This window comes from Triticum urartu, chromosome 2, assembly GCF_003073215.2.
Source record: "Triticum urartu cultivar G1812 chromosome 2, Tu2.1, whole genome shotgun sequence".
Lineage (NCBI taxonomy): Eukaryota > Viridiplantae > Streptophyta > Magnoliopsida > Poales > Poaceae > Triticum > Triticum urartu.
Genome location: NC_053023.1, coordinates 425,719,996 through 425,739,600, shown reverse-complemented (window position 1 = coordinate 425,739,600; position 19,605 = coordinate 425,719,996). Strand labels below are relative to the sequence as shown.

At 45.2% G+C, this 19,605-nt stretch overlaps 2 protein-coding genes and 1 non-coding gene across 3 annotated transcripts; 1 reads left to right on the top strand and 2 right to left on the bottom strand.

The window, feature by feature from the left end:
• Positions 1 to 8,129: 8,129 nt before the first annotated feature.
• LOC125537656 (chloroplastic import inner membrane translocase subunit HP30-2-like) lies at positions 8,130 to 12,362 on the top strand. The gene is made up of 6 exons (XM_048700975.1): positions 8,130 to 8,526; positions 9,044 to 9,159; positions 11,349 to 11,475; positions 11,601 to 11,755; positions 11,890 to 11,952; positions 12,032 to 12,362. The coding sequence occupies exons 1-6, from the start codon at positions 8,197 to 8,199 to the stop codon at positions 12,057 to 12,059; spliced, it is 819 nt and encodes a 272-aa protein (XP_048556932.1). The 5' UTR covers positions 8,130 to 8,196; the 3' UTR covers positions 12,060 to 12,362.
• Positions 12,363 to 12,813: 451 nt separating this feature from the next.
• Positions 12,814 to 12,887, bottom strand: TRNAN-GUU. The gene has a single exon. It is a non-coding gene; the product is annotated as a tRNA-Asn (tRNA).
• Positions 12,888 to 13,510: 623 nt separating this feature from the next.
• On the bottom strand, positions 13,511 to 18,840 carry LOC125537655 (chaperone protein ClpD2, chloroplastic). The gene is made up of 12 exons (XM_048700974.1): positions 17,769 to 18,840; positions 17,318 to 17,487; positions 16,997 to 17,226; positions 16,784 to 16,892; positions 16,565 to 16,695; positions 16,145 to 16,246; positions 15,782 to 16,063; positions 15,568 to 15,689; positions 15,182 to 15,476; positions 14,857 to 15,090; positions 14,357 to 14,590; positions 13,511 to 14,034 (listed from the first exon to the last, which is right to left on the bottom strand). The coding sequence occupies exons 1-12, from the start codon at positions 18,386 to 18,388 to the stop codon at positions 13,723 to 13,725; spliced, it is 2,841 nt and encodes a 946-aa protein (XP_048556931.1). The 5' UTR covers positions 18,389 to 18,840; the 3' UTR covers positions 13,511 to 13,722.
• Positions 18,841 to 19,605: the final 765 nt, after the last annotated feature.

The following is a 19,605-nucleotide window of genomic DNA, read 5'->3' as shown; positions in this document are numbered from 1 at the left end:
AATGGAGTTGAGTGGGAAGAAGATCAATACCCCAAGACAAAGTTTGTTCCTCAACAAGAGAAGTATGATACTTCTTTCAAGGGGACACAAGCTCAAGATGATCTTCCACCACAAGACTACAAGCAAAAAGGCAAGGACAAGCTTCAAGAGGAAATTGATGCATTTGAAGAAGCTCCTAAGACCTTAGTCAAGTGGATTCCCAAGACTACTTCAAGTTCCACTTCATCAAGTACGACTACAACTCCAAGGATTCCCATCAAGATGGTGTGGATCCAAAAGAAGAAGAACTAGAGAGTTCTTGAGGGTGACTCCGCCAACATACTTCACTCTTATCATTTTGGGAAGGACAAGTGCAATCAACTTCCACATCTTGCACTAGTTCAAGGAGTCACAAACCCTCTTGTTGGTAAGACAAGGGACAAGGTAACCTAAAAGTTTTCATGGACATCATCTTGTGTGTGCATCACTCTATGTCTATGGATATCCTTGTTTGTTCCTTGTGGGACTAACCCATGTAGGTATTGAAAGTGCAATTCACTCAAATGGATAGCTCCAAGTGATCTACATCAACATTGGGCATCCACATCTTCAACATCTACATGAAGTCATCATCGACAAAACCCGAGGTTAGTTCATCCCTCTAAGGGGGGATATCACATCTAGGGGGAGCTTTACTCTAAGACTTGAGCTAAAGCAACTCTAAAGATGTGAACACAACAATGCTTTATGTAAAAGTGGTAACCCCACTTGAGCTTAAACGATGAGTATGACCTATGATCAAGTGTTCCCACTTGACTCCTAAGTCAATATACTCATATATAGACGACCTTGTCATCGCAAATTGCTTGATAGATGCTAGAATTGGTTGTGCATGCCTTGTCACATATTTCATTTGCCATCTTATTGTGTGAGCATGCTGATTGCATATCTTACTCATTCGAGGACATCCACTTGTTGTCTTGATTGTTTGGTTTTATTTCCTTTTGCCAAGTGGATGGACAAGAATGCCTAAGAACCTCCTCTAGCTATCTATGCTTTTCTCATCTCAAACTCTATTCATGCTACATCACAAAATTTGATCAAGTCAGATTCGAACCACTCTGTGTGAGGAGCGCTCGGAGTCCCCGATTCGTCATAGACTTAAACTTCCAAAACCTCTTTATGATTCTCGGTCTGACCGATACCCTACTTTCGGTCCTACCGAGATCATTAAGTTGATATAGGTTTTCGATCTCGGTGCAACCGATTTGAACCATTCGGTCACACCGAGTTGCAACAACTGTATACAGTTTTGCATCTCGGTGCCACCGAGTTGTTCCACTCGGTCACACCGACAGGGTCGGGCTATATATAGTCACAGGCAAAAATTTGGAAATTTCTCCGAACCCCTTCGCCCGCGCGATAGCCTGCTCTGCCAACTTGGTCTCCGGATCGTCTCCTCGCCGCCAGCCGCCTCCAGTCGCTGGTCTCCGTCGCCGTCAACGGAAATTCAACCCCGCCGTTGCCGCCGTAGCGAGTCTCCGTCGAACTAGGGTATGGACTTGATCTTTGTGCTATTCCCCAATCCAATTCTTAGCACATTGTGATCATCATGATTCTTGCCACGTTTGTTAAACTTCTATCCAGTCAATGAACTCGTAGATTAGGTTTAATTCGAAAATTTTAGGGTTAGGTTTCCGCCGAAATCATCTCGGACCCACCGAGTTGAAAAACTCGGTCCCACCAATTTGGCTCATGCCATTGCACAAGTGAGACTCGGTCTGACCGAGAATTACTTATCGGTGTGACCGATTTTGGAACTTTGTGAAACCCTAGCAGTTTCGGTGCCACCGAACTGTGACTCGGTCTGACTGAGTTCACTAGTTTAGGTTCCAAAACTGCTTCGGTATCACCGAGTTTAAAAATCGGTAGATCCGAGATGATTTCAGTGGGAAACTAAAACTAAGATTTTGAATCATTCTTTTGCAAAAATCTCTGCATTTTGTGATGCTCATCCACTCTACCTCATCTATAAACTATTCACAGGGTCAGCAGTCAGCTTGTTCATCATGTCAGACCAAAGTGATAGCCAGAACATGTCAGAACAGCCAGTGCAGATGAGTGAGGGCACTAGTCCCTCAAGTTCTTTAGATGAAGGCAGCAGGAGCACCCCTAGCAATCTGCCAAAAGCTGCCACAAGACAAAGGAAGAAGAGAACCTCAGAATCAGAGGATGAGGACTATGTGGCAGAAGAGGAAGCAACTTCAAAGAGAGTAGTGCTCGAGAAGGAACATGGCTCAGCTCAAGGCACAAACCAGGGATGAAGATCAAAAGGCCAGCAGGCAGGCAGCCTATGTCAAAGGCCAGAGCTTCAACTGAGAAGCCCACTCCCATTGAGCCAATTGCTGCTGAAGGCAAGAAGAGGAAAGAAGGGGTGAAGAAAACTGTAGCCAAAGTGCTTGGCAAGGCTTCCATCATGAAAGATGAGGAGGAAGAAGAAGAGGTAGCTGCACCAGCACCTAAGGCACCCAAGCTGATGGGTGATGCCATAAGAACAGGGGCAGCTGCTTCCAAGGCCAAGCCAGCTCCAAAGCCAAAGCTAAAGAGGAACACAAGAAGCATCCCAGCTACTGAGAAGAACAAGGCCCCAGTGCCTGAAGCTGCAGAAGAAGAAGAGAATGCTCTTAGAAAGCTCAAGCCCAAGATCCCAGACCACAATGATGCTCATCCTGTGGCTGAGGATATGAAACTCAGGAGAGATTCAAGGCTCCGGAAGTGGAGAGAAGTAGACCCGTATGCTTCAAGGAGAAGGACTGCAGTTGACTACAGGTTTCACACCAAGGAGCAGCAAGACTTTTATGAGACAGTGTTGCTAGACAAGAAGCCAATTGTCTGTGTTATGAGATGGGTTGATTGGCAATACATCAAGGACAACGAAGAGTACTACCCTAGAGTGCAGGACAGCTTCAAGGCATGTGGAGTAGAGGACTTTGTTGGGCAGAAGCTCACAAAGTGGAACGAGGAACTCATCATGCAGTTCTACTCCACAGCCCATTTCTATCCATATGGCAGGATTGTATGGATGTCAGAGGGTACGAGGTACCAGTCTATAGTTGCTGAATGGGCTCAGCTGATTAATGCCCCATAAGAGCATGACGATGACTTGGACATTTATGCCAAGAAGAAGATGGACCACAACTCAATGTCAAACATGTACAAGGAGATTCCAAATGAAGCACTTGATACGTTCAAGTTTAGCTCAGTACACTATCTTCTGTCAGGGCTGCCAACCATCAACTGGATTCTTAGGCACACCCTATTGCCCAAGTCTAGAGATCACAAGATGATCAGGGGCCACGCGATCAACTTGCTTCATATCTTTGATGTGCCACAGAAATTCAAAGTCATGAGCCTTATGATTGAAACAATCAAGAGGACAGCAGCAGACCAGAAGAGGAGCTGTGGATATGCCCCACAGATTCAGGAGCTCATCAACTCTAAGATGGGCACGGGCATATACTTATTGGACAAGGAACACCTGCCCATCCGTCCAGACTTTGAAGATAATCAAGTGGTCATGACTGAGAATGAGCCATCATCTGCCCAAGCACAAGCCAAGAAGGAGAAGGCAAGGGAGGAGAAAGCTGCCAAGATGCCTACTCAAGAGGAGGCATCTGAATATTTCCTGAAAACCAAACAAGAGCAGCTTGGTTACTTGATTGCATCCACCCTGCGGATTGAGCAAGGACTAGCCACCCTAACTCAGAACCAGGCAAGCTTAGAGAGGATCATGGAACAAAAGTTCTATGACTTGGATGTCAAAGTGACAGAGATTCAGATTACAGTGGAGCAGCTCCAGGATGACATGCAGGAGAGGAGAGGCAAGACTACAACTGATGCCTTTGCCAGAGTGCCATGAGGTCTGAGGTCGTCTGCAGTGCCAGTTGCTGACCCCAGAGCCACCACGTCTGCACCAGCTACAGCCTCGGTTCCACCAGCTCCAGCGTCCACTTCAGCCTCGACTCCGACTACGTCTACAGAAGGCTTCGTCCTTGGAGTGCTTCGGACTCCACCACCACCTGAAGATCAAGCCTGAGTGTCGACTTAGCACTATGCATTTTCTAGGAACTTTTTGGTAACTTGTTGCCAAAGGGGGAGAAAATGTATAGATCATAGGCTTCGAGAGAGAGAGAGTGTTGCTTTTATTCTCTCTTGTTTTATTTGGTGGTTTTTCGAACTTTGTTTGCTTTTGTGTGAGATACTATGTCATTGCTCGTGAGACATTGATGATCATGTGTTTGATCATAAGCTACACTTAATGTTTGCTTAATATTATCATCTTATCTATCTTATGTGATCATTCACTATTCTTGGTGATGAGTGCATGTATTTCATTCTTATCATTTTAAGAGCTCCACCAAGATGTATGTGACATGGAAGAGTAACCCATGACTCTAACTCTTTGTGCATTTGCAGTCCAAAGCAAATTTTAAATATGCAAAATTTTAGGGGGAGCTCTTACTTGTCACATACTTCTCAAAGCGACGATATATTTCATGCTTATTATCATTTCTCGAAGCTTTGATCTATATGTTGTCATCAATTACCAAAAAGGGGGAGATTGAAAGTGCAACTATCCCTAGGTGGTTTTGGTAATTCATAACAACATATAGCTCATTGAGCTAATGCTATTCCAAGATGACTATTTCAGGAAAGCTCAATGATTGGCATGCCATGGATGTGAAAGTGGAACCCTCAAAATGCTAAGGACAAAGGATTGGCTCAAGCTCAAAAGCTCAAGACTCTTCATTTTATATTTTAGTGATCCAGGATCACATTGAGTCTTTAGGAAAAGCCAATACTATCAAGGAGAGATGAGGTGTTGCTTAATGAGCCTCTTGCTTCATGTGCTTAGTGATATGCTCCAAAACCCTCAACTACTTTCCCATATCCACATATGACCTAAACCCTAAGCCAAACTCGGTCCTACCGATTCTTTCTATCCGGCGCCACCGAGTTTCACTTGTCATAAGCCACTGCCAAACCCTAGCAATTCGGTTCTACCGATAGGGATCTCGGTCTCACCGAGATGGGATTGCAAACTCTCTGTTTTCCTTTCGTAACTTTTCGGTCTCACCGAAAGAGCGAATCGGTCCCACCGAGATTGCAATGTAAATTCAGTGTTTCCTTTTGTAACTTTTCGGTCTCACCGAAAGAGCAAATCGGTCCCACCGAGTTTGCCTGACCAACTCTCTGGTTAGCTAATTACCAAAATCGGTCTCACCGAGTTTGTGTAATCGGTCTCACCGAGATTACGTTATGCCCAAACCCTAACCATATCGGTCCTACCGAGTTGCATGTCAGTCCCACCGAAAATCTCTAACGGTCACTAGGTTGGCTTTCGGTCCGACCGAGTTTGTTGATTCGGTCCCACCGAGATTGGAAAACTGTGTGTAACGGTTGGATTTTGTGTGGAGGCTATATATACCCCTCCACCTCTCTTCATTCGTGGAGAGAGCCATCAGAACACATACACAATTCCAACTCATATGTTCTGAGAGAGAAACCACCTACTCATGTGTTGAGACCAAGATATTCCATTCCTACCATATGAATCTTGATCTCTAGCCTTCCCCAAGTTGCTTTCCACTCAAATCTTCTTTCCACAAAATCCAAATCCTATGAGAGAGAGTTGAGTGTTGGGGAGACTATCATTTGAAGCACAAGAGCAAGGAGTTCATCATCAACACACCATTTGTTACTTCTTGGAGAGTGGTGTCTCCTAGATTGGCTAGGTGTTACTTGGGAGCCTCCGACAAGATTGTGGAGTTGAACCAATGCGTTTGTAAGGGCAAGGAGATCGCCTACTTCATGAAGATCTACCGCTAGTGAGGCAAGTCCTTCGTGGGCGATGGCCATGGTGGGATAGACAAGGTTGCTTCTTCGTGGACCCTTCGTGGGTGGTTGCTTCTTCGTGGACCCTTCGTGGGTGGAGCCCTCCGTGGACTCGCGCAACCATTACCCTTCGTGGGTGGAGCCCTCCGTGGACTCGCGCAACCGTTACCCTTCGTGGGTTGAAGTCTCCATCAACGTGGATGTAGGATAGCACCACCTATCCGAACCACGGGAAAAACATCCGTGTCTCCAATTGCGTTTGAATTCTCCAAACCCTTCCCTTTACATTCTTGCAAGTTGCATGCTTTACTTTCCGCTGCCAATATACTCTTTGCATGCTTGCTTGAATTGTGTGATGATTGCTTGACTTGTCCTACAATAGCTAAAATCTGCCAAGAACTAAAATTGGGAAAATGTTAAGTTTTTATTTGGTCAAGTAGTCTAATCACCCCCCCTCTAGACATACTTTCGATCCTACACTAGGCCCCCCCTCTGGCGACCTCCAAGACCCTTCAGCAATCAGGCCGTCAGTGGCGAGATTCACCAGATCTTCCTTTGTAACAGTGGAGGGGATCCAATCCCCCTGGATCCAACCAGGAGGAAGAGCGGACCGCGATGTCGACCCCTTTGTGGCCTTCTTGCCCCTCGTTGCCTTCTTCTCATGCTCCAGAGCTGCGGTCTTGTCCTTCGCCATAGCCGCGGAGCTCGAGAGGAATGGGCAGAGAAGTGTGGCGCTGGAGAGATGAGGCAGAGAAGCAGAGAGAAATGGGGCGAATGGGGAGCACAGTACCACGCATCGGCAACAACACCTTTTATGGCCACACTTCCAAGTGACTGACCCATGGGCCCATGCAATCCTGGCGCATCCCGTAACAGCCGCTGGCCCGATACGTGGCGAAAAAGATGGCGCGAGGATCGAAGAGTCCCTATCCACTTGCCCCGCTTACCGCGCCACGTCCTGTCTCGCGCGCTTCTCCAAATTTTGAATCCTGTGAGATCCGGGAACCGCAGAGCAGTCGATCACACCATAGATATCCAAATCCAATCTACTCGAAGACATACAACATAATTCACTCGGAAATTCCAGAAGCCAGAATCGGTTAAGGCGATTGACGAAGGGTTAAAATACCAGCATGCTTTCAGACCCCTAAGGAAATATCTCCAAAACATTGAATCGGGTCGGAATCAACCTCAACCCTTCCTCACTTGGTCCTTAATCCATTCGGGGGCTAATGACGATAGCATGTACCTAGGATAGGGTCTTAGGCCTGACTTAGACGCCCTGTCCAAAGACACTACATAAGAGTCTAAGGCCTGAAAGGTTCAACAGAAGATACCGACTGAAATCCTCATGAAATGCAATCCACTCGACAGAAGATTCCACTCGGATATCCCAATTTCACTCGACCGTACAAGGATCCACTCGGAGTACATAATACCTAAAGTCACCCAAGATGGCAACGGTCAGACATTCACTCCGCCATCATAAAGACCATTTAATATGTACGCCACCAGTAACGTTTAGGACTTAACTCTCATTGAACCCGTGTGTAACTGAGGCCTGTGATGGGCCGACACACTCTATATAAGCCACCCCTCCCCTCTGGCACAAGGGTTCGCACCCCCTGTAACTATTTCACATTCCAATCGACAAGCCTTCGCGACACCGAGACGTAGGGCTGTTACCTCCTTCGAGAGGGGCCTGAACTCGTAAATCTGTGCGTACAATCTCGTCGTAGCTAGGACATTGCCCTCTCCTATGTACCCCCTATTTTTACTGTCAGACTCATTCCCACGACACCTACTAAAAGTGCGTCGGACCGATGTGTAACCCAGTCCAGGTATTGTGACTTGGATGGGGCATCCGGCATTAAATGTTAGGTGTTGGTGTGATGTATGTTTGGTATTAGGCTCGGACATTCGGCTCCCCTTCATCACGGGGATAGGAGTAGCGACATGTGTTGCCAAGATGATGACTTCAGGCTTACTGATGTATTACCTTGTAAGGAATTCGTGAATAATTAATAAAATGACTGCATGTATCGTCCAGATGCAGAGACCGGTTACATCATCCTTTAAAAAAAACTAGCGATTTCGGCGAGCATCGCAAATAGGCTTGGCGAGTTTACATGTACTTGTGTTTTGCGCAGATCTCGACGAAGCGACGGCCCAGAAAAACCGGCCCATATGATCCACTAGAGGGGTTTGGGGTTGGTGGTCGACCCTGAGCAACTGGAGAGAAATATTAGCGGAGCATCCGAGGGAGGGGATAAACAAACCCTCCGCTATCTCTTCCTCCTCTCGAAACACCCGAACGGCCGGATGGAAGGGATTGGGCAGAAGAGGCGCCCGCTGGTGGTGATGGCCTCCTCGTCGACTACGGCGGCGCAGTCGGCGTCGCGGGGTGGGGCCAACCCGCTGGCCGAGCTGACCGACCGTTTCAGGTCGCTGGAGGTCGGGGTGCGCGAGTGGATGGCGAAGCAGCCCACCCACATCGAGGCCGCCGTCACCACGGCGTTTGGGGCTGTGCAGGGCGGCGCGCTCGGCGGGCTCATGGGCACGTTTGCGCCGGAAGGAGGGGCGGGGCTCCCCGTGCCGCAGCCGCCTCCCGGTCTCGACCCCAAGGCCATGGCCACCTTCAAGCAAGCGCAGGTCTCCTGCTCCCCCATGTATATCAATCCTTTCGCTACAGATTTACCTGGAGACCATCATTTTTGGTAATTTTCTGGGATATTTACTTAGAACATAAAGCAAGTGACCCCTTGCTCATATAATACTTAAAACATCGAGAGTATCAAGGTTCTTTTGTTCGACTTTAGACTTGATTGGTGGATTTGTAATTTGGAATCAAGCCAACTTTCTTAAAGATCAAATCAAGATAGCTAGTATGTACTAGTACTTACTATGCGCATGTGATGGCGTTTCCTTTTCGTAGACATGGCTTTTCCTTTCTCGTTTCTTAAAGCAATCATCACTCCTCCTTTAGTTTTAGTGCAGCAAAGTCTTTATTGGTCCTTAAGGATGTCTGGCATATACTTAGAAACTAAGAATATGCAAAGACAACGATTACATTCTGTCGATCATGTACCAAGTACAACATTATCCTGGTTAATGCAAATCCAGTCATCCTCTAATCCTTCAGGTTAATGGTTTTTTTTTTGGATTATAGGCTTTGGCAGGTGGGCCACTGGTGCAAGCTCGAAATTTTGCAGTTATGACTGGTGCAAATGCAGGCATATCTTGTGTTATGAGAAGGGTACGAGGAGTGGAGGATGTCCAGGGCAGGTGAGGGTTCATAACTTCTTGTTTCTTGTTATGTGAATATTTGCAAGTAACAGGGAGCCAACAGCACATTCGAAAGAATAGGTGCATCTTATTGTGTTCACATAAGATGTTCTCCTTTTCTTTCTTAGCTACTGGTCAGTTGCATATCGGTTGGCTAAGATATAAAGAACGTTTGGTTCCGAAGAGTATTTGTTCTACTTGATGTTTATGTAAGCCATTAAAGATAATATCTGTACTAAACAATTATCTGGTAGTGTTGCTGCTAAATTATCAGTTAAATGGAACCCCCAAAATCTAAGAGAAAAGACCTATAGTTGCAACACCACAATAAGTTCACAACAACAACAAAGCCTTTCAGTCCCAAACAAGTTTCCTCATGCCAAGTTTCCTCAATATGGAAGCCTAATATTAATTTTGAGAAAATTAACCTATCAGTGGCATTTAGACTGAATAAAATAAAACAAATGTCGTGTCTAATACGAACATGGCAAGAGGCGCTCGGTGCGTTTGGTTACAAGGGTGGTCATGAATGGGTTGGGATCGTTCAAAAAATAGACATGTTTGGTTATAAAGCACATGAATGGTTCAAGTCAAAAAAAGAGAATATGCCTTGAAGATGCTGAACCGTTCCACCCATAGTAGCCGGAAACGGGGAACGGTAGGCCGTCCCTCGATCCCGATTCATCGACCCGGAATCGGATTCGGGAACGAGGTCGGATTTGGTACGATTCGATGAAGATTCGGCGTCCCCGCAGCCTGCTCCTCGATTCAGGTTCGAGGATCCAACAGCCAAAACGCGAGGCATAATTTACTCACGCTGTCGTTTCTTTTCTCAAGGACTCCTCGTTCTTCCTCCAGTCCATTAATTGCAAGGGATCCGTTAACAGCAAGGAATGCTGACCATCAGGGAGTCGTCGTTCTTTAGGAACTGCGTTCCTCGACTCATGGTACCGTACCGGGTTCATCGTACCCAAACGGATTGGATCGCGTCCCCGCTATAAAAAAATCGTTCGAGAGATGTATACCCTCGTTGTACCCTATTTTTTTCAGCCACCGACTCTCGTCCCTCGTTCCCATTCCTCGTTCCCACCGTACCGGAAACATGGCAACTATGGTTCCACCCAACCAAATCGGTCGAATCAAATGGCCACGCTTTGCATGCATGACTATGTGAGCATGACTGGTGGTCCTGTCCTAAATAATTAGCTCATCTCTTATATTCAGCCAAACGCATGAATTGAATGGTTCAATCCCAAATAAATTGGACGGTCCCAACCCATTCATATGACACCTTCAACCAAACGCATCCTAACTGATTCATGATCTTCTGTATTCTCTTCCTGCCAAGAGATGCGCTGCTAATGTGCACATGTTGGCTGTTCCTACTTCTATGTTGAAAACCTCAAAGTTCCATGGCATGACCCAGCAACACGCACAATTATTTGCAGAACACAGTATATTGTGCAACTGGTGTCGAATGAACGGATAAAACTGCAATTTTACTCACTCTCACTCTCTGTGTGCAAAGAGAGAACATACCACTACGACCACTAGCTGGATCCTTTTGAAGTTGTAAAAATAATATGTTTCCAGACTTACTATTTGTATATGATGAACAAGTCAGGGTGTACTTTGTCAGCCAATTGATAACTAATTAGTTTAATGTGGTGTTGTATTGACTAAGAGAAATAATATCCTTGCAATCATGCTGGACAGCCGCCTCCATGCAGGGTAGGATTGAACTCAGCAAAACACCACTACTCGACTCTTCCCTACATAATCTAGCCAGAGAATGTGCCACTTCATTTCCATTTCGGCTGCCTTTTAACATCCTTAAGTTTGGTAATTGCTGAAGCAACGTCAGGGTCTCTAAAGCGATCCCCACCGTTAGTTGATAACTATTTTCTACATGATGGATCTCATATGGTTGCTCCAGTATGTATGTTCATGATTATCTTCTGAGTTATAAACAGCAAAACAACGACAAATTGTAAGATGGACTTGACATCCTAGGGACTTAGGCAATACTAAAACATATAATACAAGGAAAACGGAAAGTGATATCATACCCTTCATCCTTTCAGTCAATCATGTTGGGCGTTACAAATTCAGGGGACCAATTGTTAATAAGATGAATATATTCCGCATATATTTCCAACTGTATGATTGACCAACACTCTTTTATATAGCATGGCAGCAGCTTTTGGTTCGGGCGCTCTATTCTCCATTGTGAGTGGAATGGGAACCCCAAATCCAGTTGTTAATGCAATTACAACTGGTATGGCTTTTGCAGTATTTCAAGGTGGCTTTTTCATTGTAAGTAAGCTGTACATGTTTCCTGCAAATGAAAGTCATTTTGTTCGAATTGAATTATGTCTCTAGGTTTTAGTACTGAATGTGTTGGTGAGCCTTCACGTTGCATTGCAACTTCACTGTTGTAGGTTGGACAGAAATTCTCGAAGACAAAGACACATAATGAAGATATGAACTATTCTCGTGCAAGAAATATGTTGAACCAATTAGGCCTCCAAAACTATGAGAAGAATTTCAAGAAGGGTCTTCTGACTGATGAAACATTGCCTCTTCTCAATGAAAGGTACATATCTTTAATACTCAATTGAGTCCTGCAACTACGGAAAAGAAGCAATCTTTAAAAATTAGTTATATATGCTTACTGAAATATACCATTCGGTTGATGAAAAATCATGTTTGTCTTGCACTATCCTCCAGCGCACTCAGGGATGTGAATATCCCCCCTGGTCCAAGACTTGTCATACTTGAGCACATTAGAAGGTTTGGAATTATTGCAGGCATTTCCGGTTTCTGGTGCGTCAGTGTTATTCATCTAATATCTTATTTTGCAATTTTGCAGAGAACCTGGGTTGACCAAATCAAACTGAAGTGTTGCCTTGGCACCAGTTTTTTCTCAAGTTGCATAAACTATGGTCTGGGAAGTCCGTCCAGTCCAGTCCAGCTCTTTCAACGATGATGAGCTCTTTAGGCAGCAGTATGATTGTAAAAGATAACTAGTAAATGTTTTGTAGTAATTAGGCTGATTAAGTTATATGGATTCATCTGTATTGAAGTTTCAGTCGAGCTACTATCTGCTGTTGTCATGGCAGAAATTTTATTTCCAGAACACTTGAGCTTATTCAGAGTTATTTTTTCGAAAATTATTCAAGAGTTATTTTGTGCAAAGACAAGATGGAATGTCTCAAGTCTGGGTAGAACATGTTAATACCCCTTTCTCCTGTTTGCCGATCAGACAGTTAAATGCTGGTAGTTAGCAAGTAGTACTATAAGTGAAGGATTGCTGTATGCTTCAACATGGAGAAATGGCTTGAAGCATGCACAAACTTTCTCAAGAACGTATCTTAAGGTGCAATACACTCCCAAAAATAGTTGTGAAATCCAGAAAAATTTCATTGTGAAAACCAGAAAATTTACATGCTGAAAACGACATGGAGAAATGGCTTGAAGTATGCACATACTTTTTGAAGAACGTATGTTAAGGTGCAATACAATCCCAAAATAGTTGTAAAATACAGAAAATTTTCATAGTGAAAATAGTTGCGAAAACCAGAAAATTTACATGTTGAAACATTTGATTCAGGGAAAGGAAAACGGAAAATTGAAAACGATAAGGGAAAAAATCGCTAGAAGGAGGGCTCGAACCTCCGACCTTGTGGTTAACAGCCACACGCTCTAACCAACTGAGCTACTCCAGCTTGGTTGATGCATTGGTACTTCAGACTTATAAATAGATATAAGAAGCAAGAGTAATACTCCAAAAAATACCTATACAATGTAGAGGTTAAAGCAATTCGGTGTATTATCCATCAATATGATGGTAAATGCAGTCAAATACGATATAAAGTTTACCTCACAAAAATATAAACGGTACAAAGTTTACCTAAAAAACGATATAAAGTTTGACGCCTAATCATATATTCCAGGCCTTCCCCGCAAAAATAATAATATTCCAGGCCTTGTCATACCATATCACATATTCACGTTACAAGATTTATAATATGTTTCTGGTTCCGAGTGTTTGGTCTAGTTGACAAATATGGTATTCTTCACAGAATTTGCACCGAGCCTGATTGACGAAGTCAAATTGAAGTGATTCAGTGCCTGTTGGCGACAGTTATTTCTCATGTTGAGTGAACCGTGTTCCCGGAAGTCTGCCAGTCTACGGCAAAATTTGTTGCTCAGAACGCCTGAGATTTTTCCTCTTGAGCAAGCAGATACTTATTCAGAAAGCTTACTCAGAGTGCGTCTGGAAATAACCAGCAGGTGTTCAGCAGGATATGCTGAAGCGCGGCACAGGCACAATGTGTACATTACAGTCTGATGTAAACACTGTACACATGTTAGAAATGCAGCATTATGTACAGGTGATGTAAGACTTCAATTTACATTATATTCACGGAGGAACTCCAGCATCTGGAGACTATGTACATGAACTACGGAACCTATACCGCTATGCACGAAAGAATCAACAAGTTTATCAACAGCGAAGAATAACGCAGTAAGCCTCACTATACACTGGTGCTCAAGCCTTCAAAGCGTTGGCGTTGGATCAGAAACTTGAACAGTCTGATTATTCAACCGGCTCAAGCAAGGTTTTCCCTTGTCATCAGTGTCCATCATTATGGTATCGCCGGGTTTGTACTGCCCAGAGAGAATTGCTTCGCTGATGACATCCTCAACCAACTGAGTGACGGCCCTTCTAAGTGGCCGCGCACCATAGCTCTTGTCGTATCCTTGCTGAGAAATCATGTTCTTCATGGCATCAGATACTACTAAGCCGATACCAAGTGCCAACAGCCTACCCTTCACCTCTTCCAGAATTATATTAAGAATAGCCAGCATCTGAAAAATGTCGGAAACTGTTAGCACGCCATTTGCGATACGTAGCATGCTTTCGTAAACGACATGTTAGAAGGTGTAATACAACATTTTTCAACAAAAAGAGAGAAGATCTGATGCACAAGATTTTACAAGGTACCCCCTTCATAAACTAATATAAGATCTTTTACAGAGGGAGTATGTAGATGCAAAGAGGAAAGGGGTTGCAGCACAGGTATTGTGTAATGGCATACAAATGGACCGGTGATTTTAGTTTTATAATAAACTGATATGATATCTAGAATCACATGATAATAACCAAGCAACCTAAAATGAAATAACAGACCTGAGTCTTCTCAAGTGGATGGAACACAACCACCTCATCCATTCTATTGAGCAATTCAGGTCGAAAAAATGCCTTCAACTCTTCCATTACCAAGGATTTCATTACAGCATATGTGTTCTCTTCTGTATCATTCTGCGTCTGGAAACCCATGCTCATCGTTCCTTTGGAAATCGATGTAGAACCAACATTTGATGTCATGACAATTAATGTATTCTTGAAGGAAACCCTGCGGCCCTGTAGTTCAGAAAAAGATAATGATGGTTTCATTTCACTAAGATGAATCCAGGATCATGCTTAAGAAAAGTTCACACAAGATTTAGCAATGCACATCAGACTGAGTCTCATCAATAGGATCGCCCTTCTAGGACAACTCATAACAATGAACAATTAGCTTGTTGAGTTTGCAACAATAGCTAGCCAGACTTTTGAGGTGCAAAGTACAGTATGAATTTTATTTATCAACTGCAGAAAGTAATATCACGTATGTGAGGATCTAGCACCTGTGAGTCCGTCAAATGACCATCTTCAAACACTTGGAGAAGAATATTGAAAATATCAGGATGAGCTTTCTCTATTTCATCAAACAATACCACAGTGAATGGTTTTCTTCTGACTGCTTCTGTCAAAGTACCACCTTCACCAAATCCCATGTACCCTGGAGGAGCGCCTATCAGTTTGCTCACAGCATGCCGCTCCATGTACTCACTCATATCCAATCTAACCATAGCTGACTCCTGTTAAACGAAAGAAATAACCTTTCAAGACAAATTCGATGTAACATGTTCTGTAAGTTGAGTAAGATATAACCAGGAAAGAGTGACCTACAGATCCAAAATAAGTTGATGCTAGAGCTTTAGTTAATTCAGTCTTTCCAACTCCTGTTGGACCACAGAAAAGTAGAGTAGCAATAGGTCTGTCAGGATCACTCATGCCAGTGCGTGATCTCTTCACAGCTCTTGATATAGCCACAACAGCATCATCTTGACCTATGACACGCTTTCTGAGTTCATCGTCTAGTCCTACTAGAAGCTTTCTTTCATCTGCAGTCAACTGCTGGACTGGTATGCCCGACCACAATGATGTGACTCTTGCAATTTCCTCTAACCCAACCACAGATGGTCTGCATCATTAATTGTGTTTTAAAATTTTGGATGCTTATATTGTGAAATGTGAAGTCTACTTGGGATGAGATCATGAATGAGAAAACATACTCATCAGCTGAAGCTGAGGGTGTTGTTGTCGGGCTTGTCTTGCTATCATCCAGTACTTCAACATTAACCTCATTCTCTTGGTCATTTTCATTTAGAGAATATTTCAACCTGTTAGTCAGTGCCTGAAACATGTTGCGAAATGAATTGAACATCTACCAGCAGATGGACATGCAAAAATGTTACTTGGAACAGCTCTATTTAAATATTCTATTACCACTTCATGCATGGCCTGGACAGCTCTAATCTCTTGCCAATATTCATCAGGTGACTTCAAAATAATAGAGCACTGCTCTTCCTTCTTCTTTTTAAATGATTCCATCCGAGCTCTGCTACCGGCCTCATCAATTAGGTCAATAGCCTTGTCAGGAAGATGCCTGTCAGGGATATACCTCACTGACAAATAAACTGCCGCATTGATGCCTTCTAAGGTGTATTTGCATTTGTGATAAGTCTCATATTTTTCACGCAGACCAAGTAATATCTTCACAGCATCCTCCTGCAGAGAGCACAAGAGAAATTAAAAGAAGCTGATAATGAAGAGTCCCAAGAGGTTTTGAGAATTAAAATTCTGCACTACCTGACTGGGCTCATTTACATATACTGGCTGGAATCGGCGGGCCAAAGCCTTATCCTTTTCGAAATGCAAACGGTGCTCATCCAGAGTTGTAGATGCAATGCACTGTGAGTTCAGACAAGTATCAACACATGCAAAAGAAAAATAAGAAAATATGATATGTTGCAGTATGTCGCAGACGAGATATGATATACTACTCCCTCCATCCCAAAATAAGTGACTCAACTTTGTAATAAAGTACTTAGTAGCATAGAAACGGTCCATGTGGACTGCTGATTAACACAAATACTTCACAGGTATTTATGAAGGGACGCCACTCAAGTGACAAACTACACAGCACAACATCAGGAATATGTGCAGCAGTAAAAATCAGTACAACATCAGGAATAGCCATAGAAGGAGTTCCTTGTGTGGAAACAATACCTGCAATTCACCTCTAGCAAGTGCAGGTTTCAGCAGATTAGCGATATCAAGACCAGCTCCTTTATTTCCTCTTCCAGCAATTCCAGACCCAATAAGAGTATGAACCTCGTCGATAAAGAGAATAACATCATCTGCATGAAATTTGGAGCTATTTGTAAGATAAAAAAAACGGAAAGAAATGTTTAAGTGTTCCATTTATACTGTACAAATCAGATAAACCTGCTTTGCGCACTTCACGTATTAAACTTGTAACCCTGGCTTCCAATTCGCCCCTCTCTTTTGCACCAGCCATCAGTAAAGCAACATCTAGTGACAATATACGTTTTCCCTACATAAACAATGTGAATTAGTCGTAAGTATTAACTACTGTTTACGAGCAACTTTTTGACATCAAGCGTGGCTGTTTATCTACAATTGCTTGCGGAAACTCACCACAAGAAAAATAGGTACATCTCCATTAGCAATTTTAAGAGCCAACCCTTCAGCAATGGCAGTTTTGCCAACACCTGCTTCACCCAAAAGAATTGGATTGTTCTTTGTGCGCCGGCATATAATCTGAACTACTCTTTCAATCTCCTTCGTGCGGCCAATAACGGGATCGATAAACCCCCCACTGGCTCGCATAGTCAAATCTATACAAAATTGAGCTAGTGCGCTCTTCTCTGAAATGACAAGTAAATAAGCTCATTCTTTCCACACTCAGTGTCATAATTATTTTAGCACAAACACCTGCACAGCAGCTTAATCCCTGACCTTTCTTTTTATTGGAGTATTTGGCAATTGCAGTCCTCCCATTTCCAGCAGCAGACTTATCACGCAATTTGAAAGAAGACAAACCCAGAGGCTCTCTGCCATCCTTCGCTAGCTCCCCTTTGACTCGGGTAAGAGCCTGCTTTGCTAGCTGAGTTGGAACTACTCCTAAGCTACAATGAACATCATTAATTAGCTAGTAATAACTATAAATGCGAAAAGGACAACATTTTATTTAATTTTCAGTTAATTGGGTTCCCATTTCTTTGGGGAGTTCACATAAATTCATTTGCATTTCCCGTTTTGACAATTCAAAAAATCAAATGTTGCTTATTGTTTAGACGATCAAGAGATAGTTTGACGCATTATTCAGCTGGTCACATTTTTGCCTGACATGAAACCACAAATTGCAAGCTCTTTGGGAGAAATGGAGCAGGGTGACATCAGCACCAACCTCTTGAGGATGCTGTTGGTTGTCGGATCGTCCAGGTCGAAGAGGCCGAGCGCAATGTGGTCCGGGGAGATAAAGTTGCACCCCATATTCCTGGAGAACTCGACGGCCGCGACGAACACGCGCTTGCTGGCCCCTGAGAAGGGCACGTCCGTGGCCAGCCCCGTCGCGGCCTGAGCGAGCCCGCCCTTCCCGACGGCGGCACGGCACGCCTCGCGGGCGCGCTCGATTCGGACGCCCGACGCGAGGAACCCCGCGGCGGACCGGTCCTCGGCGACGAGGCCCAGCAGCAGGTGGTGCGGCGCCACCACCTCGTCCCCCATCCCGCGGGCTTCCCGCTGCGAGAGCACCACCGCCTTGACCGCCCGCTCGGTGAACCGCTCGAACACCGCCCTGACGACGAGGCCCGCGGCCCCGCGCCGCTGCTGCCCCCGCCGAGGCGGCGCCGCCAGCAGAGCGGCGGAGGAGGCGCGGAGCGGGGGCGCAAGCGCGAGCGCCACCGCCCTCCCGCCCGACGCCGCGGCCGCAACCGCCGCCGGGGAGAAGCGGCGGCGGAGGCCGGCGCCCGTGGCGAGGATGGAGGCGGGCGGGGCCGACGACGAGGAGCAGCAGCACGCCTCCATCGTCGTCGGTTGTTCGGTGTGTGATTGGATGCTTCCTCCTCCTCCGCCTCTGGGATTAAACTATGGGCTCGTACCCGCTGTAAGGTGCGACCTTAAAGTCGCACGAGACGGAATAGAGTAGCCGCAGCGGTTAGCTGTGTCTGCGTGCCACAGCTGCTCGGGAATCGAGTGATTGCATGGGGAGGAAGTGACCCGCGGGCGGCACGCAAGGAAGGAGGGGAGGGTGGGGAGACCGGCGGGCGCGGCGGCGCCGTGGCGGACGGAGATGCGGTGCGGTGCGGTGGAGGAGGAAGGAAAGGAATCTGCTTGTGTCGGGAGGCGAGGAATGGTGTTCCACCGCGCGGCGCGGGGGTTGGTGTTCTTCGGTGGCGCGCGCGTGACGCGGGTTTATCCGATCGGGATGGCCGGTCGGGGATGGAGGATGGGCGCCGGTGGCCAATGTGTGCGGCTTTGGGCAGAAGTTTGCGTCGCGCGCCGGTTGCCCAAATGTGCCGTTCCGGGCATCGTGTTCCGCACTGTACACAACAGAGTGGCAGGTTCGCAACGTGATTCATGCGTGGGGGCACTCCGTCCCGGATCCGGTTTGCCTGCTCCCTCTCCGTATTCTTATCCGGGCTTTCACTTCATCCTACGGTTGTTTTTTTTTTCCTTTTTTCTTTCTAATCTAATCATCTCCCCCCTGATTTTAAAAGGGTGGGCCCGGGCCTTATTTTGTTCCAATCAAATCAAGCCACGTACGCGGGAGCACGGATGGGCACACGCCGAGAGAGCAGGCAACTGAGGCAAGTCTCGTCCTCCCTCCATCCCGTCCCGGGGAAATGCATGGATGGAGTAACCGGGAGTGAAAATGACGTGCATCTGAGCTAGCCAGCTAGGCATACATGGATTCTCTACCAGATTGTTATGTTTGTTGTGAGATTTGGCAATTTCGATGGTTAGGTTATGGGTGCCAACTGAGCCTATCTAAGAGCATGTCTAGTAGAGGATCCCTCAAACCCTTAAATCTAGTTTTAGTTTTAAGGGTTGAGAATTAGTCATTTTTGACACTTTTAAGAGTTGAAAAACATGAGCAAAATAAGGGTTGGATTTGAGGGTTCTAGGCAAAATAAGGGTTGGATTTGAGGGTTCTAGTCTTTGCCCCAACCTCAACCCTTAAAACTGTCATTTGACATATCACAATTTTCATTAGAAAAACACAATCAACCTTCAAACAAACA